The sequence below is a fragment of the Temnothorax americanus genome, unplaced genomic scaffold, assembly GCF_048541705.1.
Source record: "Temnothorax americanus isolate GAGA-0224 unplaced genomic scaffold, ASM4854170v1 Scaffold32, whole genome shotgun sequence".
NCBI lineage: Eukaryota > Metazoa > Arthropoda > Insecta > Hymenoptera > Formicidae > Temnothorax > Temnothorax americanus.
In genome coordinates, this window is record NW_027509464.1 from 507,770 (window position 1) to 529,566 (window position 21,797).

Genomic DNA, 21,797 nt, shown 5'->3' on the forward strand with positions numbered 1-21,797 from the left:
CAGACCATTTTTTGTAATTTTGATCCGCCATATTGGATCCGCCATTTTGAATTTTAAAAATCTGACATCATATTCGAATTCAGAGACCCAAAAAACATAAGGGTATCAAGTTTCATAATAATCCGATGAACTTTTTTTCAACACACTTTTGGCCTAAATAGTAAAATTCTCTTACACAGCCAATGGGTTAACTGTATTCTTATATCGAGATTTGTCTTTTCATTATCCCAGAAATAGCTTTGCTATTACTTTTTTGATTACTCACGTTATTCTCTTTTTCATTGTTCCACTATCTCGTAAAGGCCGAAAAACACGTCTAAAATTAACATAATTGTTTTCTTAAATTCTATATATCATTGCAAATAATGCACTAACATGCATTGACATGGCAGTTACATGTTATGGATGTACACAGATCTATATACATATTTATACATGATCACTAACCATTATAACAAATATAATAGAGAAGAGATGTAAATTGAATGATAAATGATCATAAATCCAAACATATATACTATAAAAGAATCTTTGGTATGAAATGTTTATTATTGCCATTGCGTGCATATGTATTTATGCACAAAATTCGTCCCTAGCCTAACATGCAAAATGCCTTTTATGTAGATTATTTAAGAATGCCATTTAGAATTTATAAAAATTTATTTGCTTGGAAAAAGAGGTGTATCAAAAGTCCATTAAATAATTCTTAATCGTATCCTTGCAAACGAAATTTTTATCATTAAGAATCTATGTAAGTAATCATTAAGTGTATTTGTTTAAAATTATTAAGATTTCTTTAAAATTTTGAATATTATAAAAACTTGTTCATCTTTATGTTATTATTTAAGAAGTTTGCTTATTGCTGGAAAATCTAATCTGAATTGTTAAATATTATCATATTATAAAATTCCAATATCCTCTTTTTTTAAAAATCGTAGTTTTAACGATTTAAAAAGATCCTCGACCTAAAAAATGTTTTAAATCTTTGAATCTTAACGTTAAGAATATACACTTGAAACATTTCGTATAGCTAATAATATATTTCTTAAAAAATGATGCAAAAATGAATAATGTGTAAAAAGATAAATTTCAAGGCTCAAGACGGACGCGTTGATAACAATCAGTTGGTAAAGCCTTTCGAATATCATCAATGTTTTCCACTTCGATTCGCAGTCTGCTAACCTCATCTTCATAATTTTTAACCCACTGCGTTTGTAGATTTTTCGCATCCGTCAATGCGCGAATTCGTTGATCCAGATTGGCCGCCTTTATTTCTTTCTCAGCGGCAACTAAACGTTCTTCTAAGCGATTCAAATCGGCATCGTCTAAATTGCAAAATTAAAGTTTTGTTCAAGAAAAATGATCGAATTTGACTCGCAATAATTAATAATATAAACAAGTATATTTATGACTATAGAACAAAATCTAGAGAAATAGACTTTTATATATATTAGAGATAGACGAATATAAAGTTTAAAGGTCAAGTGATTGTAGAGAGAGATTTGAACTCACCGATTTCTGGTAGATTCTCGAGTTCCCTGATAATTGCGGCAACCTCTAATAAGGCCTTATCAACTTGCTGTGACGCCAGAGTCACATTAGTTTTCGCCTGGCCAACTTTATAGTTTGCCTAAAAATCAGAGTTTTAGGTACTATAATTTGCCTTAGTCTTAATTAACAAACAATTGAATTAGAAAATAGAAACAGCCTCGGATTGTTCTTTAATTAATTAATGTTTTATTTCCTATCCCTTTTTCCTCTCTCTCAGCTGACTTAATTAAATTTTTACCTCGGCGGTGATATTGGCATCCTTGGTCATTTGAATCTCATATTGTTTGATCATGGAATCCGTAGTGTCAACTCGAAGATGTAACTTCTCGGCTTCATTTCCAAGTCGTAGAGCTTCAATTTTAGTTTTATTTGCTTCCATTCTGATGTCATTCGCGTTAGTGCTCGCTCTATCCGCATAAGTCTGTATAAATAATATGTAATGATTATAATATAGTAATATGTATATATAATGATAATATCATTTACATGTAATGAAATGGAAAAAATTACGTATAATATAACAAGATATATATATATATATAAGAATGAAAATAAGTGTATCACCAAATAAGTATTGAAAAAATAAAAATAAAAGATATATAAGTTATAGTATAGAGTTTTCGTTAAGAAAGAAAAATGTAATAAAACTTCATTATATATATATAATAATTAAGTTTTTTAAATAAAAATTATTTTTAACTATTTTACCTGAGCATTTTGCGCAATTTCGCGTGCACTTTTAGCGTTACCTTCCGAACCATTTAGCACTCTCTCCGTCTCTCTAGCTTTTGCACTAGCATTAGTAATCAAGTCTTCAATCTTTTGGATATCCTGCAAGGCGCTCTGAGCCTTAACACGTTCACGTTGCACTTCAGCATCAAATTCTAATACAATATAAATATCAGAATAAAGTTTCTTAAAGAAAAAATTTTTGAAAAATTCATGAGTTTCTCCGTTTGTCTAATTTCATAGAATAAAAAATTTCTACATTTTTTCACAGAACTTACCTCCTAATTTCTTCAAGGTTTCCTGAGCTTCTTTCAATGTCTGATCGCCACGTTTGACAGCATCATTTGCCGTCTCGTTGGCTTCATCTAATTCAGCTAACAATTCGGCCGTTGCGGCTTGTTGATCTTGAGCTCTATCTAAAAGTTCTTCGCTCCTTCTAATTTTTTCAGCCATCTCATTCATAAGATTTTCGTTTTGCTCCAATAAGAGTTGCGCTTGCTCTTTGATCTGCAAGCTCTATTTTGTAACATATAGATTATTTAAATTTTGTACTAGCATTAACCTTTATATTATTTCTTAGATTTTGAGATCAGTTAGATTACAATCAATGTCATTACATAAGGAAAATAAGAACAACACGTCATTATTAAAGTGAGAAATATGAAATAATAAATTTTTTTGTATTTCCAAATACACAGATATTTCCAACCTACTAAACTGCGCGCTGATTTTTTGTCGGACTTTAAAATACAGTCTTCATTGGAGCATTAAAATCTCCTTTTCCTCCCCAATTAATGATATTGATTGTATAGCTTGAGAACTTTTCTAATTATTGTCAGTTAGATTAGTTCTTTTTGACGCGAATTCATATATTATAATTCTGTATATATATACATATATATATATATATATATATATATATATATATATATATATATGGTTATATATAGGTCCGGAAGTATGTTCCGGGACTTTTATTTTTGATATCGGTCTGTCCTGGAAAAAATTGATGTCCTACGGCAATTTTCGGGACAGTTTTTTGAATCTGATTACATATATATGCGTTATATTCCAGGACTGTACATTTCAAAAAACGTAAACAGTTCCGGAACATACCTCTGGACCTACATATATATATATATATATATATATATATATAACCTGTGTGTATTTATTTATAACATCATAATTACCACACTGCTAACGCTTTCTATTTGCTGTCGCAATTGCTCGATATCGACTGGAGGAAGTGTTAAATCGAGAATTAGCAAATCTAACGCTTCCTGAGAAACAGATGAGGACTTGGTAGCTGCGATGGCAGTGAGATTCTTCACTTCGTCCATACGATCCTCCAATTGCGCCAACTTGTTCTCCAGATCTCTTATTTCATCCCTACAGAATCTCTTTTTTAATGCTTTACGTATACAGATTATATTATAAAAGATCGAAAATATTAAATAGTAATTACAAATTAATAAATTAAATAAATAAATAATATTTATAAATTTTAAATATTATAAATAATTAGAAATGATATAGAGAAAAAAGAAAATATTACTAACGTTATATTGGAATATTTCGATATCGTTTTTTTTGCGAGATTGTAAGCCTCCAATGTCGTGTCTCGCGCCTGCTCCGCCAGCATATGAAGCTTCTTGGCTTCATTTGTATTTCTAAAAAAATAGAATCCCAATATTGAATAACAATATTATATAACAATATAATCACTAAAAACTTTTCGGTATATACATACATATAATATAGTAATTTGAAGAAATTTATTTAATAATAATTTATAAATAATTCTTCACTTTTATCTTTAAAAAGATCTATAGAATATAGAAGAAAACTATTTTATTAATACAAATAACAAAATGGAAATTGCAATTAACTCTACGGAAAAATTCTTTTTTTTATTAATCCTCCGTATGCATATATTTTTCGTTACCTTCCTAGTACATATTTGGGTCTGTCACGTTTGACGCTAATTTTCCCTATCTAAAATATTTAAAAAAAATCTGAAAAAAAATCACAAAACATCTGTCTACATTGTAGTTGACGATTTTATAGTTTATTTTGATAAATATCGTTTATTTAATATTTTCTCGCATGCTTGCAAGTTTTTACAGTTACGAGCAATTTGGCTCGGACGCCGTAGACCCACATATGCACACGGAAGGTTAATGAAATAAGTTAAAAATTTATAAATATTTATAATGCAAAATACATACACTTCAGCGAGTAGACGCGCCTCCTGTGCGATCGATGTCATCTGTTGATTCTGCTGGCCGACTTGCTCAGCGCGCAATTTTGCCGAAGTTAAAGCGCTCGCTCCATCTGTACCCAAGTAATCTTCCGCCTCCTGTCATTCATCATAAAATTATAAATTAGTTAATATATAACTTAATAAATTTAAAATAAGAGTCATTCATGAAGTTATAATCGAATCTTTCGAATAGCTTTTAGAAATAGAGAAAAGGAAGATATAAGAGAACATATATGTAAAAGATTGGTCTGACGGATAGAGGTAACCTCTAGATGGGAAAACTGGGCTCCGTCTTTCGAAAAGAGACGTTAAGCAGTTGGTCGACTCATAGCCGTCGACCGCTATGAAGTACCTCAGGGAAAAAGCAGAAGGCGCTATCCAATAGGACGGCTTCTGTACAGCGGTGTGGAAGGCAACGGGAAACCACCACACTATTTATATTCCCACGAGAGTTATGAATGATGTAAAAAAAAAAAAGTTCATAACCACGACCACTCTGTCAAGAGTGTACGACTAAGAAGATATGTAAAAGAAAATTTTGCAGTTTATATGCGTTAACAAGTATATTATGTTACAGAATAATATATTCCTAAATAATCTTTTACAATGTACAGTCAATATCCGAAATTGTTATAAAGGAGCAAAATTTTATTTACCGTTAGCTGCTCGTAGATTTTATCCAAAACTTTCTCTGCCTCGTCGATATTCGTCAAACCTTCCTCAGTTATATCGCGTGCATCATTCGCCGTCACGTCCACAGTTTGATAGATCTTGTCAATCGTATTTAATTGCTCACGCAGCTCGCCTAGCTGTTCCACTAACGTTTTATTCTCACCTAATAAAGGTATTAGTTTTACCTTTTACAATAATATAAGCAAAATCACAATATTAAATATTTATAGGGTAAAACTCCTGTTTAGAGGAGGCAGCTCCAATGACCTTGATATGTTGTCATATGTTGTCAAGATCAAGATTCTGAACAACATTCAAAAGGTTTTAGTCGTCGCTCGTTGTTTGTTAAAAAGTTATTAACAAATGTAACTGAGAAATATAATAGTTTGTCTCAATTTGTGTCAAAAAATTGTATATATACTTTTCTATACCAACTATTCTCTGTTTTAACAAAAAGACTTCAATATATTAACGATTCATTGCTTTAAAAAACTTCATTCATATATTTCCTTCATTCATATATTGCTACATATATATTAGTCGTTTATGCCTTTCAATACTCAAAATAACTGCTATATTTTTCAAAATTTTTTTATTAATAAATTTTTAATAAAGAACGAGCGAACAACTAAAACTTTTTGAAGGTTATTCAAGAGAGTGACCTTTATAATATATGTCAAGGCCATAGGAGCTGCCTCCCCTAAACAGGTTTTACCATTTCTAGTTATCATTAAAATAATTTTAATGATTTTTAGATAATTTTTCATTATTTAATTATATATAATTATTATCTAATTTCCAATTCAAAATAGATGACTAATAATATTTACTGCCGGATCCTCGCTTGGCGATAGTCAATAATGTTTTTACTCGATCCTGTACGTTCTTGAGCTCCTTCTCGAAATCTGAATCCTTAATGACAGTTGGACTGCTATTAATCTTATAAAGGGTATCTTCAAGTTCAGCCAAACGTCGTCGGTGATCATTGACTGCCGATTGTACAAGATTGTAACAATCGGGACAGTCAATACAACCGTGCTGACGGTTATGCTTGTTTTCCTTACAGCGATCACAACGCCTGCCTTCAACGTTTGTCAAGCACTACCGACACAATCGTTAAAAGTATTAAACAAAAGATAAAAAGGAGCAAATTTATTGTGGAAAAAAAAAATAAAAACTAAAAAATAATAAAATTTTCATGTAAATTTACAGTTGATTTGATTTATACCACAACTGCGCAAACACGTAATTTTAATTTAAATCCTAGTAATCGCCCATTTTGTTACATTTGTACACAATTATTTAATTTTATATAGGTATAGATACTTACAGGACATTGTCCGTTTGCATCACATTGCAAATCCTGGGAACCAATACTATCGCAATCGCAAGGCTTGCAGCCATCTCGGCTAAATCCATACTGATAGGGCTCACAGGCATCACAATGTTGACCCGTTATTCCAAGTCGGCACTGACATTGTCCTGTTATCGAGTCACAAGTGCGATTATAAGAACCTTCCAAATCGCAGTTACAAGGCGTGCAACCCTGGGACACAAAGATGTACCTTTTACTAAGGCAATTTAAAAACAATTTTAAAAGAAGTAATATATAAATTTTTGTACATGAAATAAACAACACGTTAGTTAAAGTGTTATTTGATCAATAACTTGATAATTCATTGTATCAGTTATCATTAAATTATCTCTATTCTTTTATTTTAATTTAGCAGACTTTACCTCTCCGCTCATAATATGGTAATAGCCTTCCTCGCATTTATCGCAATTGCGACCTATAACGTGCGGCTTACAGACGCAATGTCCCGTTAATTGATCGCACGGCACGATTCTTCCATCCTCAAGTTCCAAAGTACCCGGTGGATAACACTGACACAACTTACACCCGTCTTCCTTGCGATCGGACAATGCGTCTCCGTAATATCCTATTATATAAAACATAACAATATAAAATATAATCGAACACACATATTATATACTATAGAAATTTGTGGAAGAAATATTATATAATGGATCTTTATGAAATAGTTCTCAATTTATATTTACCGGCTAGACATTCCTCACAGTGAAAGCCAGCTGTATTATTGACGCATTTAAGACATTCTCCCGTCTCGTGATTACAATTTCTAACTGCATTTAAGTCGATGTTGTTGTTGCAATCACAAGGACGGCAAGCGAGACCTCTTTCAGGATTCCCGTAGTAACCATCGGAGCATGTTTCACATCTAGGTCCTACACAAGAACGTACATTTTATATGACCTTTAAAAAAATAAAAAAAAAAAAAAAAAAAAAAAAAAGAGAAAAGCAAGAAATATTAATAGACGCTATGATGCTTATCTTAGATCCTTATGTTAAAGTACTTGAAGAAGGTATTTGTAAAAACTATACACATATACTTACCAGTCCTGCCAATAGGACATTCGGAGCAGATAGGATCCGGATTGTTGCCTAGAAGAATGCAAGGCCCATTGTCGGGACAAGGGCACGGTTTGCAATCGTCCGAGGTTCCTTTCAATGGATAACCATAATATCCTCTACTACATAGCTCGCAATTGCTTCCTGCAGTATTATGCTGACAGATACATTGCCCTAAAATGTAGGGAAAAAATATCATATTCGAAATATTATTAAACACTCTAAAATGCCTATATTTATGTGAGTTTATCACTCTTTCAGAAAAATTAGATAAGAGCAAGAGTCGAAACACTTGCGATATGCTCGAAAAGTCGTTAAAGTTATTAGACGAACGTAATTTGACAAATAATGCGATAATAAGTAAATTCTATTCAAATTTCGCGTTTTCCAGAAGATTATAATCGCAAAGAATTAAAACTAAAAAGTTACTTTATCTCTAGAGTTTAGTTTGATTTATCTCTCTTTAAAACGTATAATATAATAAAATCTAATTACCAGTCTCAGCCTCGCAAATATCGGCATGTCCATTGCAGTTGCAAGGAATGCAAAGGGCGAAGGGACCACCATTCGGCGGGTCGTGGTGAAATCCGGGCGCGCATGACTCACAAAACTGACCGACGTAGCCATGAGGACACTGACAATGTTCCACCCAATCGGCCGGCTCGCCGGCTGCGCCACGATGAGCCGTCTCTAATTTCACATCGTCCAAAAATCCTCGGCCTTGATGCGTATAAGTCCCGCGGATCTTTATGGCGGTCAAGTTTGACAAAATTGACATGAAAGCACGAGAGGATAATCGCGGTTGCCAGCCGTAAGTGCCATGCTCGTGTAACTTGAATCGATATTCTTGAGGCTGTAAAGATAAATCATGTTAATGCAATACTGTAAGAAAATGAAGTAAAAATAAGAACACTCACTGTAACAGTCGGTAAACGATTTTTCTGGCCAAAGATCGGTTGCGTGATTTGCTCGCCATTTCCACCTTCTAAAATTACATCGCGTGCCGTAGGAGCCGGACCAGTTTCCCCTATCCTCAGTATGAACGATATATCCTGATTGTATGACGCTCGCTGGTCTCCTAGAAATTTATCAGGCGCGAGGAAGTATACGTTGTCACGGTCGAGCGCGGTAACCGAAACCGTCTGCGTCAATGCATCGTAATGCAACGGAATCGGATTACCGGCTACGGATGCGGACCAGTGCTCGTTTCCTCGTACGAACATACTCTCGATGAATAGTTTCGAGTAACCGGTCGCTGGCCGACAGACCGAGGAGTGACCGTAACAGAAACAGGGAGTGCAGCCGAACTCATTATCCACTGCCAAATTGAAGAAACCTGGTCGACACCTAATCAATTTTGGCATTCAATTAGTGGATTTTGATTTTTTAGCAGAAGGAAAAATCAACAGAGCCTAATTAAAAATAAAATTGAAATTCGCAATAATGAAAATTGATTACACACTAATCAAAGAATCGTTATTGCAAATGTACGAGAGAAGTTCTATATAATCTAAACATATAATATTTCAACTATTTTTTAATAATAATGTAAGCTAAAAGATCAAAAAGCCATAAGTTTATCATTTAATATAAGTTGGCAGTCAATATGTTAAAGTGTGAGTCGGTTAATTTAATATTCTTTCTCAAAAAGATATGGCTTGATTGAATAGTTGAAGCATAACAAGACTAACTCTCTGCAGCGTTTTCCCTCGACGTTTTCTTTACAGACGCAAACCCCCGTGACAGTATCGCAGTTGGGAACGTTGTCTGCCGACCCTGCCAAGCTGCACTCGCAGGAGGTACAGCCCTGCGAGCCGAAATTGTAGAAATTGGCCGCACAGCGATCACATTTATCTCCTGTTACGCCAGGTTTACATTGGCATTTACCCTCGCTGTTGCACTGCAAGCTTCTCGAACCTACCATTTATTAAATTTTAATTTATTATCCTATTATAAAAGAGTTTGATTTAGGATAGAATTAATCTATCTTTATATCAAGGAAAACTGTGATGTTAATTTAAAGGACCCCGCACATACCTTGGAAATTGGCTGAAATAGAAATTGATGGTTTTTATGATGCTGATCAAAAGTCATAATGAGTAAGATTCACAATAATCAACCTTTAAGCGCTATGAGTGTTCAAAAGTAAAAAATAAGAGGTCTGTTCCATTTAGCTGAACTTCTTGCACAATTCATCTTTTTTCTTTTTCTCTCCAACGTAAAAAGAAAAAGAGAAAAGATAAACCGCGCAAGAAGTTCAATTAAAAAGAACAGGCCTAATGTGTTATTTCAGTGCTATTGCGGGACAGTGGATTACAATGTATTATTCTGCAGAATCACACAACTTATTCTTTTTATTAATACAAAAATATGTATTTATGTGAAAAAATATGTACATACGTGTATATACACACATATATGAAGCCCGGCTGGCAGCCGAGATATGACAGCGTGGTTAGTTTCGTGGTTATAATTCATATATATGTGTGTATATACATGCATGTACATATTTTTTCACATAAATACATATTTTTGTATTAACAAAAAGAATAAGTTGTGCGATTCTGCAAAATAATACATTGTAATTTGGATCCTAAAGCCGTCTGTAATACTGACATTTTTATTAAACGCATATCTTTTTATTGGCTTTATGGATTTAAAAATCCTTCTCCAAAGTTAAAGTATAATATGCGTTAATGCTTTCCACGACGGTCGATTTTATACCGAGAACTTTTTGTCGGTAATACAGACGGCATTAGGATCCTCTTAAACAGTCGATTACTGTGAATCTTGCCCATTATAACTTTCGATCAATATCACATAAACTATTTATTTCTGAAATCCATTGTACCACAATAGTACTGAAATAACACCTCATTTTGACTTTTGAACGATAACGCCTAAACGGTTGATTATTGAATTTTGCCCATTATAACGTTTGATCACATAAACTATTTCCAAAGTTTCAGCCAATTTCACCGAAAGTCAATTTTCATAAGGTATGTGCGGAGTCCTTTGAGAAATTACCGAATTTATGATTGCAATTATTTTATTTAAGATTATTATAGCATTATATATATATATATATATATATATATATATATATATATATATATATATACCAATCTCATTGCAGTTGCATGCAATGCAGTAGTTATCCTCAGGTCGTTGATAATAATTTTCGCGACATTGTTCGCAATTGGCGCCATCGCGATTCGCTCGACAATCCAAGCAATGACCTCCGTGACCGGTCAACTTATACAGTTCCCTGTCGAAGTAACACCTGTCCGAGTATCCGTTACAGTTACAAGCTGCAAGAAATAATAAATAAACGAATTAAATAATTACAAAATTTTTAAATGCGGGAAAAAGAAACAAATACATGTATCCTCCTCATACAAGATGATATTATTATTTTTGAACATTAAATATTAAAATTTATTGTATAACAATGAAAAGGAATAATGCAGGAAGACGTTGAGATTGTTGAGAATAAGTTGCATTAAATAAATAATAAATCTAATTATTTAATTATATTTATCTAATAATTATAATTTTGAATAATAACTTAATATTGAAGTTTAAATGTTTTTACGAAGATATATAAATTTTATTTAGAATGTCGTGATCAATATCTTGTTAATACATATAATGTCATTATGAACAATTCTATAAACAATATATCATTGTTAATAATTACTGGAGCCTGAATACCAAGGGCGTATTTTATCCCGCGGCGTGCACGGCAATATGCAATTCGCTATCATTAATAACACGATTAATTTCATTTTTTTTTTTCGGTTTGAGAACAGTCACAAAGGTCGATGCATTATAATTCAACTTATTTCTTATTATTGGTTATTATTATAATTTGATTACAATTTACAATTGTTTAATCGTATAATTGTATGTTTAATTGTGCTTGCTTATAAATGTCAAATTGTTACTTCAACTGTTACACATACTCGATCACTGTCACTTTAAATTTCACATGATCTGTTCAAATTACATCCCCTTAAATTGCTTTTTAGATATTTATCGAAAATCTATTTTTTATTATGTCTTTTATTATACTGGATTTCGAGGATTTTGATCAGTGGACAGATATGCTTTTATCGCGGTATTGTGGTACACCGAATGCAGACAAAAGTGCATTGAACGGCCGTGTACCTTCCCCACAAGCCATGCATCCCCACTCGAGAGAGAGCGGGAGATGAACGTAAAAGGCAAGGCTGGTATCAGGTAATACTGGCGAAGGTGCAGTCGCTTATGGTGTTTGCAATGCTCACCGTGTCTCTCATTGGATACATATTACGTTATGCAGACCAAAACCTAAGTCTACAGTTTTTCGCATATAAATGCAGTTATTTTAGAAAAACAGTTATTTACGAATAAAAAAAATTCTATAATGATATTAAATAAAAAATAAAAAAAATTATTACATGATTAATTGTAATGGCTTTTGATAATTGATTCCGTTATGCATAACACATTACACATATCCGACAACATTTTGCAATAGAGATTATAGAAATATAAAAATTGGCACTTTTACATAACTATACATTCTATTATCTTTTTTTTTAACTACACGATTCTTGTTTTGATTTGTGTATTTCTTTTTCTAATCAATTCAGATTAATCTCAACACAACTTTAGACTAATTATATTTAGCTAATTAGATTTTACAGCTAAAGCTAATTAGATATAATTATATTAAGCTAAAAATAAAGATAATGAGGAAATTAATATTTAAAATAAAGTTAGCAAAGGATGAAAATAATTCTTCTTTTCACTATCCACTTTTAATAACTAAACTTTCTTGTTTTATGTTTTAAATTCTGCCTTGTAACTTGCTAAAGTTTAAATTAATTAAATCATTGATTTCAATAGATCTTTTTTATCAATTTTAATATTTATTTAGATACTGAAGGAATTAATATTCAAAATTTGTTGTATATTGATGATTGCATTTAAAGTTATTAAAATATGCATCTAATATTTACGTAAATACTTACGTTTGCATTCATGCGCATCTGTAGTTGTGGCACGGCCCCAAGGAGCGTCATTGTAAAAAGGTAGGCACTCGTTGCAGTCTGGACCAGCAGTATTGTGCTCACATCTGCGAATAAGTTGTTTAGCTTCCAACTTGTAGCATTACTTACAATCTTATCAAAGGTAGCAGCAAAGTGACAAGAATTGTTATTATTATTATTATTGGTAGTTTGAAAATTCTAATTTAATTTAACTTAAATATAGAATGTTATAATTTTACTTTTAAAAATATCTATCTTATTGCAAATAAAACATTTTATCACAATCTATCAATTGTATGTGTAATGCTAAAAATTAGTTTATTTTGATGATTATTTTGACATATCAGAAAATTTACCGAGAAACCTTGAAAAATAAGAAAAAAAGAAAAGAAAGATAAATAGATATTAAATGCCAAAATTTAATTGCGTGCGTATGTGTGTGTGTGTGTGTGTGTGTGTGTGTGTGTGTGTGTGTGTGTGCGTGCGTGCGTGCGTGCGTGCGTGCGTGCGTGCGTGTATGTGCGAAAAATCACTACTAAGAGAAGGGAATTATTACCGGCAGACTCTGCGAGTTCTGCCGTCGACACTGGTGCTGTTTACGCATTCTCCAGCGTGGCCATTGCAGGCGCATCTTGCACCAACCGCTACATCGGCTATTGCATAGTAATAAGATTTCAGCACTTGTGCGTCGCCAAAAACTTCATCGCCAAATGTATTTAGCCTGTCCAGAGTGATCCTTAAATCCGTCGCTTGAACCCATTCCTATAAAACAAACCGCGTTTGTTAAGCCACCTGTTAGATAATTATAATAAATATAGGCAGTCTGTAAAAAACTTTTAATTTCGTTGTTAAAACAGTCTCAGTTTTTTAAATTACTTTGTATTTTAAATACCAATTTAAGTTATTAAATTATTCTTTAATCAACTATTTTAATCTCATTACTGGCTGCAATTTCTCTGATTTCGTTAATAAATTAAGTTTTAATATAAAATCCAAGATATTATTACATCTTACAGACACAATTAAAACTATCTTTCTGATTTTTATATATTATACTAAGAATATATTATTTTTAACAATTGTTAATTGCCTGAAGTTCGGGGTTGGTTTCGAAGTAATAGGCGGAGGGTCGGCCCTCCAAGGTCGAGAAGGCGACGGTGCCTTTGGTGAGCGGAGAGATGTCAGAGAATTCTGAGGTGCATAGCACGCGAGTGTCGTCACCGCGAATAGTCTCTTTGGATTCGGGCAGCTCGTACGTATCCCGGCACGTCGCTGAATAAAACTGATAAGGTTCCCACGGCGACTTCTCGTTCTTCCGTTTGTAGATACCCCAGCTTTCCGGCCGAGGTGACTCGAACAGTACTCTGACGTATGTTATATCAAATGTCTTTCCTAAACATGTTAAAATCAGAATATTATGAAAAATTATAAATAAAAATAGTGCTAATAATAATTATGTATATAATAGATTATATCTAAAATATATAAATAACAAATAAAGAATTAATTAATTATTAATGTTATCAAGAATAAAGCTCTCGAAAACAATAATAGATAAAGTCATAAAGGCAAATGAGAGCCGTTTCGCTCGATGGACGGGCGACAATAACAACAAACTTATAAAATTAATATATATAATATAACGCAATATAACTATTAATTTTATAAGTTTGTTGTTATTGTCGCCCGTCCATCGAGCGAAACGGCTCTCATTTGCCTTTATGACTTTATCTATAATTATTAATGTATTATTTATTACTCTTATTCAGAAATACTTCAATCTTTAAACAGTTTATGCAAATATATATATATACATATAAGGCGCTTTATCTAGTCTGAATGCTTCAAATATCTAAATTATTATAAAAAATATCAAAAATTTCAAATCAAAATTATTCCGTTTTCAAACATTTTATAATTAATATAACTTTCTTCAAAATTTGTAGATCTAAAGATACTATTTTTTTAAATTAATTATTATTAAAATTATTATCAAATTATTTCTATCGTTAGAAATGTCATCTTCTAACAATAAGATCATAACACATCAATACCGTCGTAAAAGTAGTGATATGCAAGAAGATGCGAGAGATGGTAAATGCTTTGATGAATGAACATATGGTGTACAGATTGTATGTAACTTCGACCACTTTGTATACTCTTCTCCTCACCAATTCAGAAGAAAAAACCATAAAAAATAACTGTGATTGACATATACATAATTTGTCAAGATAAAATTCCTTAAGTTTGTGTAAATTAAATTCAAGTAAAACACTTAATTAAATTAGTGTAAAATACACAATCGAAAAATTTGACCAATTGGTTCAAAACGTTCTAATTTCTAAGTTAAAATATTCTAACTGCTGAACCAGATCCTAAATCAATTCAGAACAAAAAGAAATTCGTAAGAATAAATTTATTTTTAAAGTTCACGAGAGCACTGTGGTTTCTCTATCATCCTTTGTACACTGTATGATTTATCTCATCGCGCGTACATCCTCATAGATAAGGAAGTAAAATGAGAGTAAGCGAGAGCGAGAGAATGGAAGAGAGACATGGAGAAAAAGAGAGAAAGTTATAAACCAGCGACTGTCTATGTCTCTCAGTGTAGAGACACCAGAAATCTTCTACTAGGGTATCCCAGATATATTACAACAAGAATGTACCTAGATGGAGGGTGAGATTGACCTGGTTGGGATACTCGATGCCTTCGTACATGGTGTCCGACTGCCACCACGTAGCGTTGTCATTATTATCGTGGTCAGTGAGGAAAGAAGCTGAGTGATCGCCGCGTCGACAAATTTCGCACGACTTCTTTTGCACGCCCGTCTGCTTACAGAATTCGATGGGACGGTCCTCGCCGCACGTGTTGGTTGCCTCCATCAGCACGTTGAAAGCCGCGTTTTCGAACGGCGGTATACATCTCTAAAACACACCACGCGATGTTTATTTAATTAAATTTTTATAGCATGACACACATTATTAAATTTACTTTTAAAATATAACTCTACAATTATATATACTTTAAAGGAGGATTCCAGTTTGCTTGGTTAAATAAGTCAAATTTTTTTTCTTGCATAAATAAATAGCAGAGAGCTTCAAGAATATATTCCCAAAGTGTTATCGTTAAATGTATAAAATTGACGAAACTAGAGCCCTTTAGTGAGACTCGCTTTGAAACCGTGATAAAAACAAGAATTCTCCGAGAAAGAGAAAAACATTTTATAAGCTCGAAATAGCAGACTGAGCGTTATTTAAGTAACTGTAAGTATCGTGAAAATATCAAAAACTTTATTTCTTTATTCAACTGTAACTCTTTTGACCCGCCATATTGAATCCGCCATTTTGAATTTTGAAAATCTGATATCAGATTCGTATTCAGCGACCTCAAAAACCTTTATACTGAACTCTTCATGCATTTTTACGTGCTTTTTTGGCTGACAGTAAAAAAATAAACTTTAAGTAAACGCGTTTTTCTCAAAACTACTTTTTCTAACTTGGCGTGCAGAATAACTCAAAAAGTAATCAATCAAATAACTTTTGCCAAGTACGATTCGATTCCTTATAATTTTCTCCAGGGATTGAATCTACCGTTACACTTTATTGTTTATCAACAATAAAAGATTGATCTTTTTGATCGAAAAAATGTCACTTTTCTTGCGATTGCTGTAATTCATTTCAATAGGTAATAGAACAATTTTTAATACATTTTTTAATATTAATATTTTAAAAAGAATTATAAATTTACTATAAAAAAAGTCTCCTTTTATAGATATAATATAAATATAGATATAACTGTATTATATTCTTCAATGCGATGAAATTTATATGATAAAAATAAATTAATAAATACGTTAAATATAAAATTAGATAATATTTATCTATGATTAATATAAAAAAATATTAATTAATATAAAAAGTATTATTAACATAAGAAATTTGATCAGGTCTAATTTTCTTAAATCTTAATTGACCTAAATAGTAAAGGATTCTATTTCTAATACAGAAGATATATCTCGCGAGCTTCGCGAATGATATCTCGTCCATTTATATCATGGCCCACACAATTTATCTGCGGGTTCAAGTAACTTGGGGTAACCCCATGATAACCTTAACATCCTCCCGAAATCCAGTACTACGAACTGATTTAATTAACGATGAGAAAAGCACGGGTAGCTGTTTTTTATTTAAAAATATTTAAACAAAATTGATTTGAAAAAAATAAATGTCAGAGAAAAAAATTAACAAATAATAAATAATATGTTGCATTTAAAAAATATAATTATATAAAAAAAATTAACGTTATAAAATTAAGTAAAAATAACAAGCGTTACATAATAGAGAATTATAATAATAGATAATTATATGTAAAAAAATATTAAAATGTTATGTAAAAAAATTATTCATCTTATACAGAAAATTAATAAAAATATATATAAAATACATTGCACCAAAAAAAGAATTTGTACAACTTCTCTACTTTTTCTGATACAATTTTATGTGGAAAAGTGTTTCTTGATTTTTCACAATATCGGTTATATTAAATAAAGTAGCTTGTAATATATATTCTTTCTTTTTGAAGCCAATAGATAATAATCCTTTTTTTCCATTATTCAACGTGCATATAAATAACAAACAATCGGGACGAACCTGCGGCCTGCCGTTCTCATCGTAACACTTGTCCTCATTGCGATTTTTCGGCAGCCGATTAAACAGTTCCTCCGAAGGATCGGCCTCAGGTTCGGCCAGGACGCAGCATCCCACAAGCAACAGCAGGTTCCATATCGTGTTCCCTCTCATCTTATACTTCCGAGGTAAGAAAATCTCTCTCTTTTTCTCTCTCTCTCTCTCCTATCTTTCTCTCTCTGTCCGGATGCTCGGCAAGACTCTTCTCGCTATTCACGAATTTCAGAATTTCACCGACGGCAGTGTCGAGGTTATCTTTGAGGTTAGGCAGCGCGTCCATCGACGAAGATCACCGCCGTCGAGCGATCGTTATCGATCGTGCATCTCCTATTAGCTTTCCATGGATGCTGGACGACGCGCGAGCTCAACTCCGCCGTGGACCACCGATGAATAACGGCGCGACGCCGCTTGCCGCTTACAGTTGCACACATCCACCTCCCAGCTCCCAGCCACTCGACACTCCTGACCCTCCTGACTCCCGACCTCCCGACTAAGTCTCGGCTCTCAACCTCAACCCTCCCGCCACCCGCCATGCATCACCCCTTGCAATATTCTGGCTGTTCCCTGTCCCTGTTTCCCTGACGCCTGGCTCTGGCATTGGCGCCTCCTACACTCGTACTCGTTCTCACAGTCTGCTTACGCTTAAACGCCGGATTTATGTATGTATGTGTATGTACGTATACACATACCTTATATGAAGCTAGTCAACAGAAATTTAAATTTGATTATTTTTATAACTTTTCTAAATGTATTTCGTTGAAAATAAGGCAAATAAGAGTGGGATGCCGTTGTTATAAGAAGTATGTACATACATACATACATATAATACACATAAATATTTTAATATATATAAATTACAAAATAATATAAATTATATACGTTTCGGTCTATCTTTCAGATTCAGACTTGTCTTGCGCCCAATCTTCTCTCTAGCGCTAGTGGGAGCTTTCCAGCAAGCAACACAAGTCGACACAAGTATCGTTTTATCTTTGTTACTCATTGCCAAAAAAGAAAAATAGAACAATGTTTGTATCGACTTGTGTCACTTGCTGGAAAGCCCCAGTAACTCATTACCGTTTCTCTACTATCGTAGTATCAACATGAAGCACTACACGCGGAGAGAGAGCTTACGGACATACATTTTCGTAGTATTTTGAACATTGATTGTTATAATAAATTAATGCAAATTGTAATATCATTTTATTCTCAATTACAGATAATTACCTACTCCCTAGTCTCTTATTTTATCTGTACAGATTCACAAGTTGCCCAATATTAGTTTCAGACCCATGGTTATTTAATAAAAAAACATTTGTTTTGGTCTGTTCTATTACCTTTGGATATCGAATTTTTGAACACCTTGTGATATACCTATATCAAATATCTAGAAGTATACATAAAATAAAAAAAAGAAAATTGCATAAATCTATAAATACACAAATATAAAAAAACATTAAAAAAAATATGAATATAAAATAAAAAAAATTTCTATAAATTAGTAATTTGCACATTTCACTAACTCTTTCCTTATCAGACTGTTTCTTTTGGCACATAGAAATTGTTATTAAATAATTCTATATTATAAAATAAATCTAAAATATTGAATAATAATAATTATCATTGTGTTATATAACTCGTTTTAAGCACTCTGTCAAAGTGCCTTTGAAGTTCTTTCAAACTTTTAAAAACATCTTCCTTTGGCACTTTGCTCTCAATAATCTCATTGTCATGCTTTATTAATAAAGCATTCCAACCGGCGCTTCTTGCTCCAAAATAATCGTTATTTACTGTATCGCCGATGTGTGTCGCTTCTTGAGGTAATATTTCCTTTCCTTGAGAAGATTTCACCAATCTTAATGCTTCCTGGAATATTGGCAAACTTGGCTTTTCTGTTCCAAAGTCATATGAGGTCAGAACAAAGACAAAATACTGACGAATTTGAACATCTTCGAGAATTGATTCCAATCGTTGATCAAAATTTGAGATAACTCCCAAAGCAACATTCTTCTTCTGCAAGGAGTCGAGTAGATCAATGGTACCAGGGTACTTATACCAGCATTTGCTGGTACTATAACAGGTTATCAGGTTGTCAGCAACCTAAGAAAGAAAACAATAAATTAAATCAAATCCATTTGCATCAATAATAAAATAGAAGCAATGGATCAGTAGAAAATAAATATAATAGCAAAGAAATAAAACTGAGCAGAATAGTTTATTTCAATAATAAAGTTTTAACTCTATTTTTTAGATAATTAAATTCAAATAATACAAATAGAATTATAAGTATTATTTTTATATAAATATATAATACAAATAATATTATGTCTTATATCTCCAATTTTTATCATTAATATTACTTTGTCCAATGTTTCCGTCGACACAGAGGCGTGCTGTTCCTTAAATACGTTATATACGATCGTTCTCCACCAGTTCTTCCATCCCAACCCGGTGTGCTTGCCATATATCGGGTGTTCCTTAGTAAGCCGCGCAAAATTGTTCTTGAAGCTTCGCGCCAATTTTCTTGGCTCGACAAGTAAACCGTATTGGGAGCCGATTTCGACGTAATGCTCCTCGAGCTTGGTCATCAGCAACGTACCGGTCACGTCGAAGGTTACGAGACGGGGCCGAACACAATTAATCATAATCCCTCAGTTTCGATGATTTTCAATGAATCAAACAATTAGATACACTCGACAAGAAAGAGAAGAGCGAAGATCCAGTTCGCGATTTGCGGCTGCGAAAGTGCGAAAATATCACATGCACCATGCACCGTGATGCACCGATCATGGCAATCATGAATCATACACGATCAGTCGATGGCGTCGACATCTAGCGAACGATAAAGAAAATCCGAATGTCGAAACATTGGTTACCGACAGGACCGGAGATAAGTTGGCACTGGAAGTTCATATTTTTTAATGAACTATAGCTCAAACAATTGCTCCCTAATTGCTCTTTCAGAATCAACAATTGCTTCTCTTTTAAAATTAATATTTTTTTAAATATTTACAAAAAACGTAAAATTTATCATTTTTAGGCAAAAACATATTTCTAATAACTTTATGCAACTAAATCCGGCATACAATGATTGCTTTTTAATTGCTTCGCATTGCTCCATCTTTATTACTTTAATGATTTGTTGTATTTTTATTGAAAAATTAACAAATTAATTATATTTCACAATTATCGGTTAACTTTTATAACCTTAGGTCTACTACGTCCCCCTTTAGCCGATATTCTAGTCGGATCTTTGACGTCAGTAATGTCAACATTTCTAATCCTGTATTCTCTATATCTGTCCTTGTTTAACTATATAGTAATCTGTTCTTGTTCGATCGCTGCGTCATCTCTCGCTACACGCAATACTGCTTATCCTATCAACCTGCATGGTGCTTTTGCACAAAATAGTAGCGAAGGCTCAAACTTTTTTGTTGCGTTATTAATTTTAGTTTTTCATGTATGGTATTTTTTATTCACATTATACGAATGGCACATGTATCTTATTTTGTACATACATACAAACTGTACAACTCCTGTATTAAGCAAACGTTTACGGTAGGTGACAGCTCAAAAATGTATGTAAAAAAGTTTTTTCGATTTTTGTCTTGAAATCAACACTCGCGCGATGTGTTTTCGTGCATACTTTAATTGTGTATAAACTTTTTTAACTTCTGTGCAATCTACTCAAAGTTGGAGCCCTTCCTGCAATTGTCGGTAATTTGGGTCAATTTAGGCGACAGGAGTCATGGTGGAGACCTCTATCGGGTTGGACTAACTGCGAGTCCGTATTTTATTTATTATAAATTTTTAAGAGCCAAAAAATGGAAAATCCGGCTTTGTACCGGGTTGCGGCTGATCTTACTGATTAAAACGAGCATAATTTTAATGAGATTCGTTAATTAATTTGGCCAAAATTTGGGAAAAACGGCCGGCCGGCCGACATCTCAAATTACGGATTCGTTTTTTCCAAATTTTAGCCAAATTAATTAACGAATCTCATTAAAATTAAGCTCGTTTTAATCAGTAAGATCAGCCGCAACCCGGTACACATAGCCGAATTTTGCATTTTTTGGCTCTTAAAAATTTATAATAAATAAAATACGGACTCGCAGCTAACCCAACCTGACCCGGCCGTTTAAGACATTTACAATAAGATCCCAAGTATTTTGTAACGTAAATTTCTGATAGAGTATCGTAAATAAACGATTCACTAACCATATTAAAAATGATAAGAAATTTTTTATCGTTTTCTATCGTTGGCGATTATTAGAGTACTTTAAAGCAAGGTTGTAGACCAGCACTTTAATGGTTTACATTTCATGAGGCGCTTCAAAATAAAGTAACAGCTAAATTGCGCCCATGACCGCTCTAATTGAAAAGCGACGAATTAGAAATTTACAAAAAATTTACGATTTTTACGTTTTCA

At 32.8% G+C, this 21,797-nt stretch overlaps 2 protein-coding genes across 2 annotated transcripts; both read right to left on the reverse strand.

Moving 5' to 3' along the window:
* Nucleotides 1-30: 30 nt before the first annotated feature.
* Lanb2 (laminin subunit gamma-1) lies at nt 31-17,976 on the reverse strand. Its single transcript, XM_077413295.1, has 23 exons — nt 17,336-17,976; nt 15,352-15,610; nt 13,776-14,077; nt 13,242-13,447; nt 12,668-12,771; nt 10,772-10,960; nt 9,341-9,566; nt 8,567-8,996; nt 8,145-8,502; nt 7,635-7,823; nt 7,280-7,465; nt 6,956-7,158; nt 6,549-6,764; nt 6,049-6,319; nt 5,203-5,381; nt 4,512-4,642; nt 3,843-3,953; nt 3,474-3,672; nt 2,559-2,796; nt 2,260-2,435; nt 1,790-1,972; nt 1,513-1,630; nt 31-1,325 (listed from the first exon to the last, which is right to left on the reverse strand). The coding sequence occupies exons 1-23, from the start codon at nt 17,483-17,485 to the stop codon at nt 1,090-1,092; spliced, it is 4,860 nt and encodes a 1,619-aa protein (XP_077269421.1). The 5' UTR covers nt 17,486-17,976; the 3' UTR covers nt 31-1,089.
* A 578-nt stretch (nt 17,977-18,554) lies between these two features.
* Nucleotides 18,555-20,181, reverse strand: LOC143901211 (rhythmically expressed gene 2 protein). Its single transcript, XM_077413305.1, has 2 exons — nt 19,729-20,181; nt 18,555-19,468 (listed from the first exon to the last, which is right to left on the reverse strand). The coding sequence occupies exons 1-2, from the start codon at nt 20,011-20,013 to the stop codon at nt 18,989-18,991; spliced, it is 765 nt and encodes a 254-aa protein (XP_077269431.1). The 5' UTR covers nt 20,014-20,181; the 3' UTR covers nt 18,555-18,988.
* Nucleotides 20,182-21,797: the final 1,616 nt, after the last annotated feature.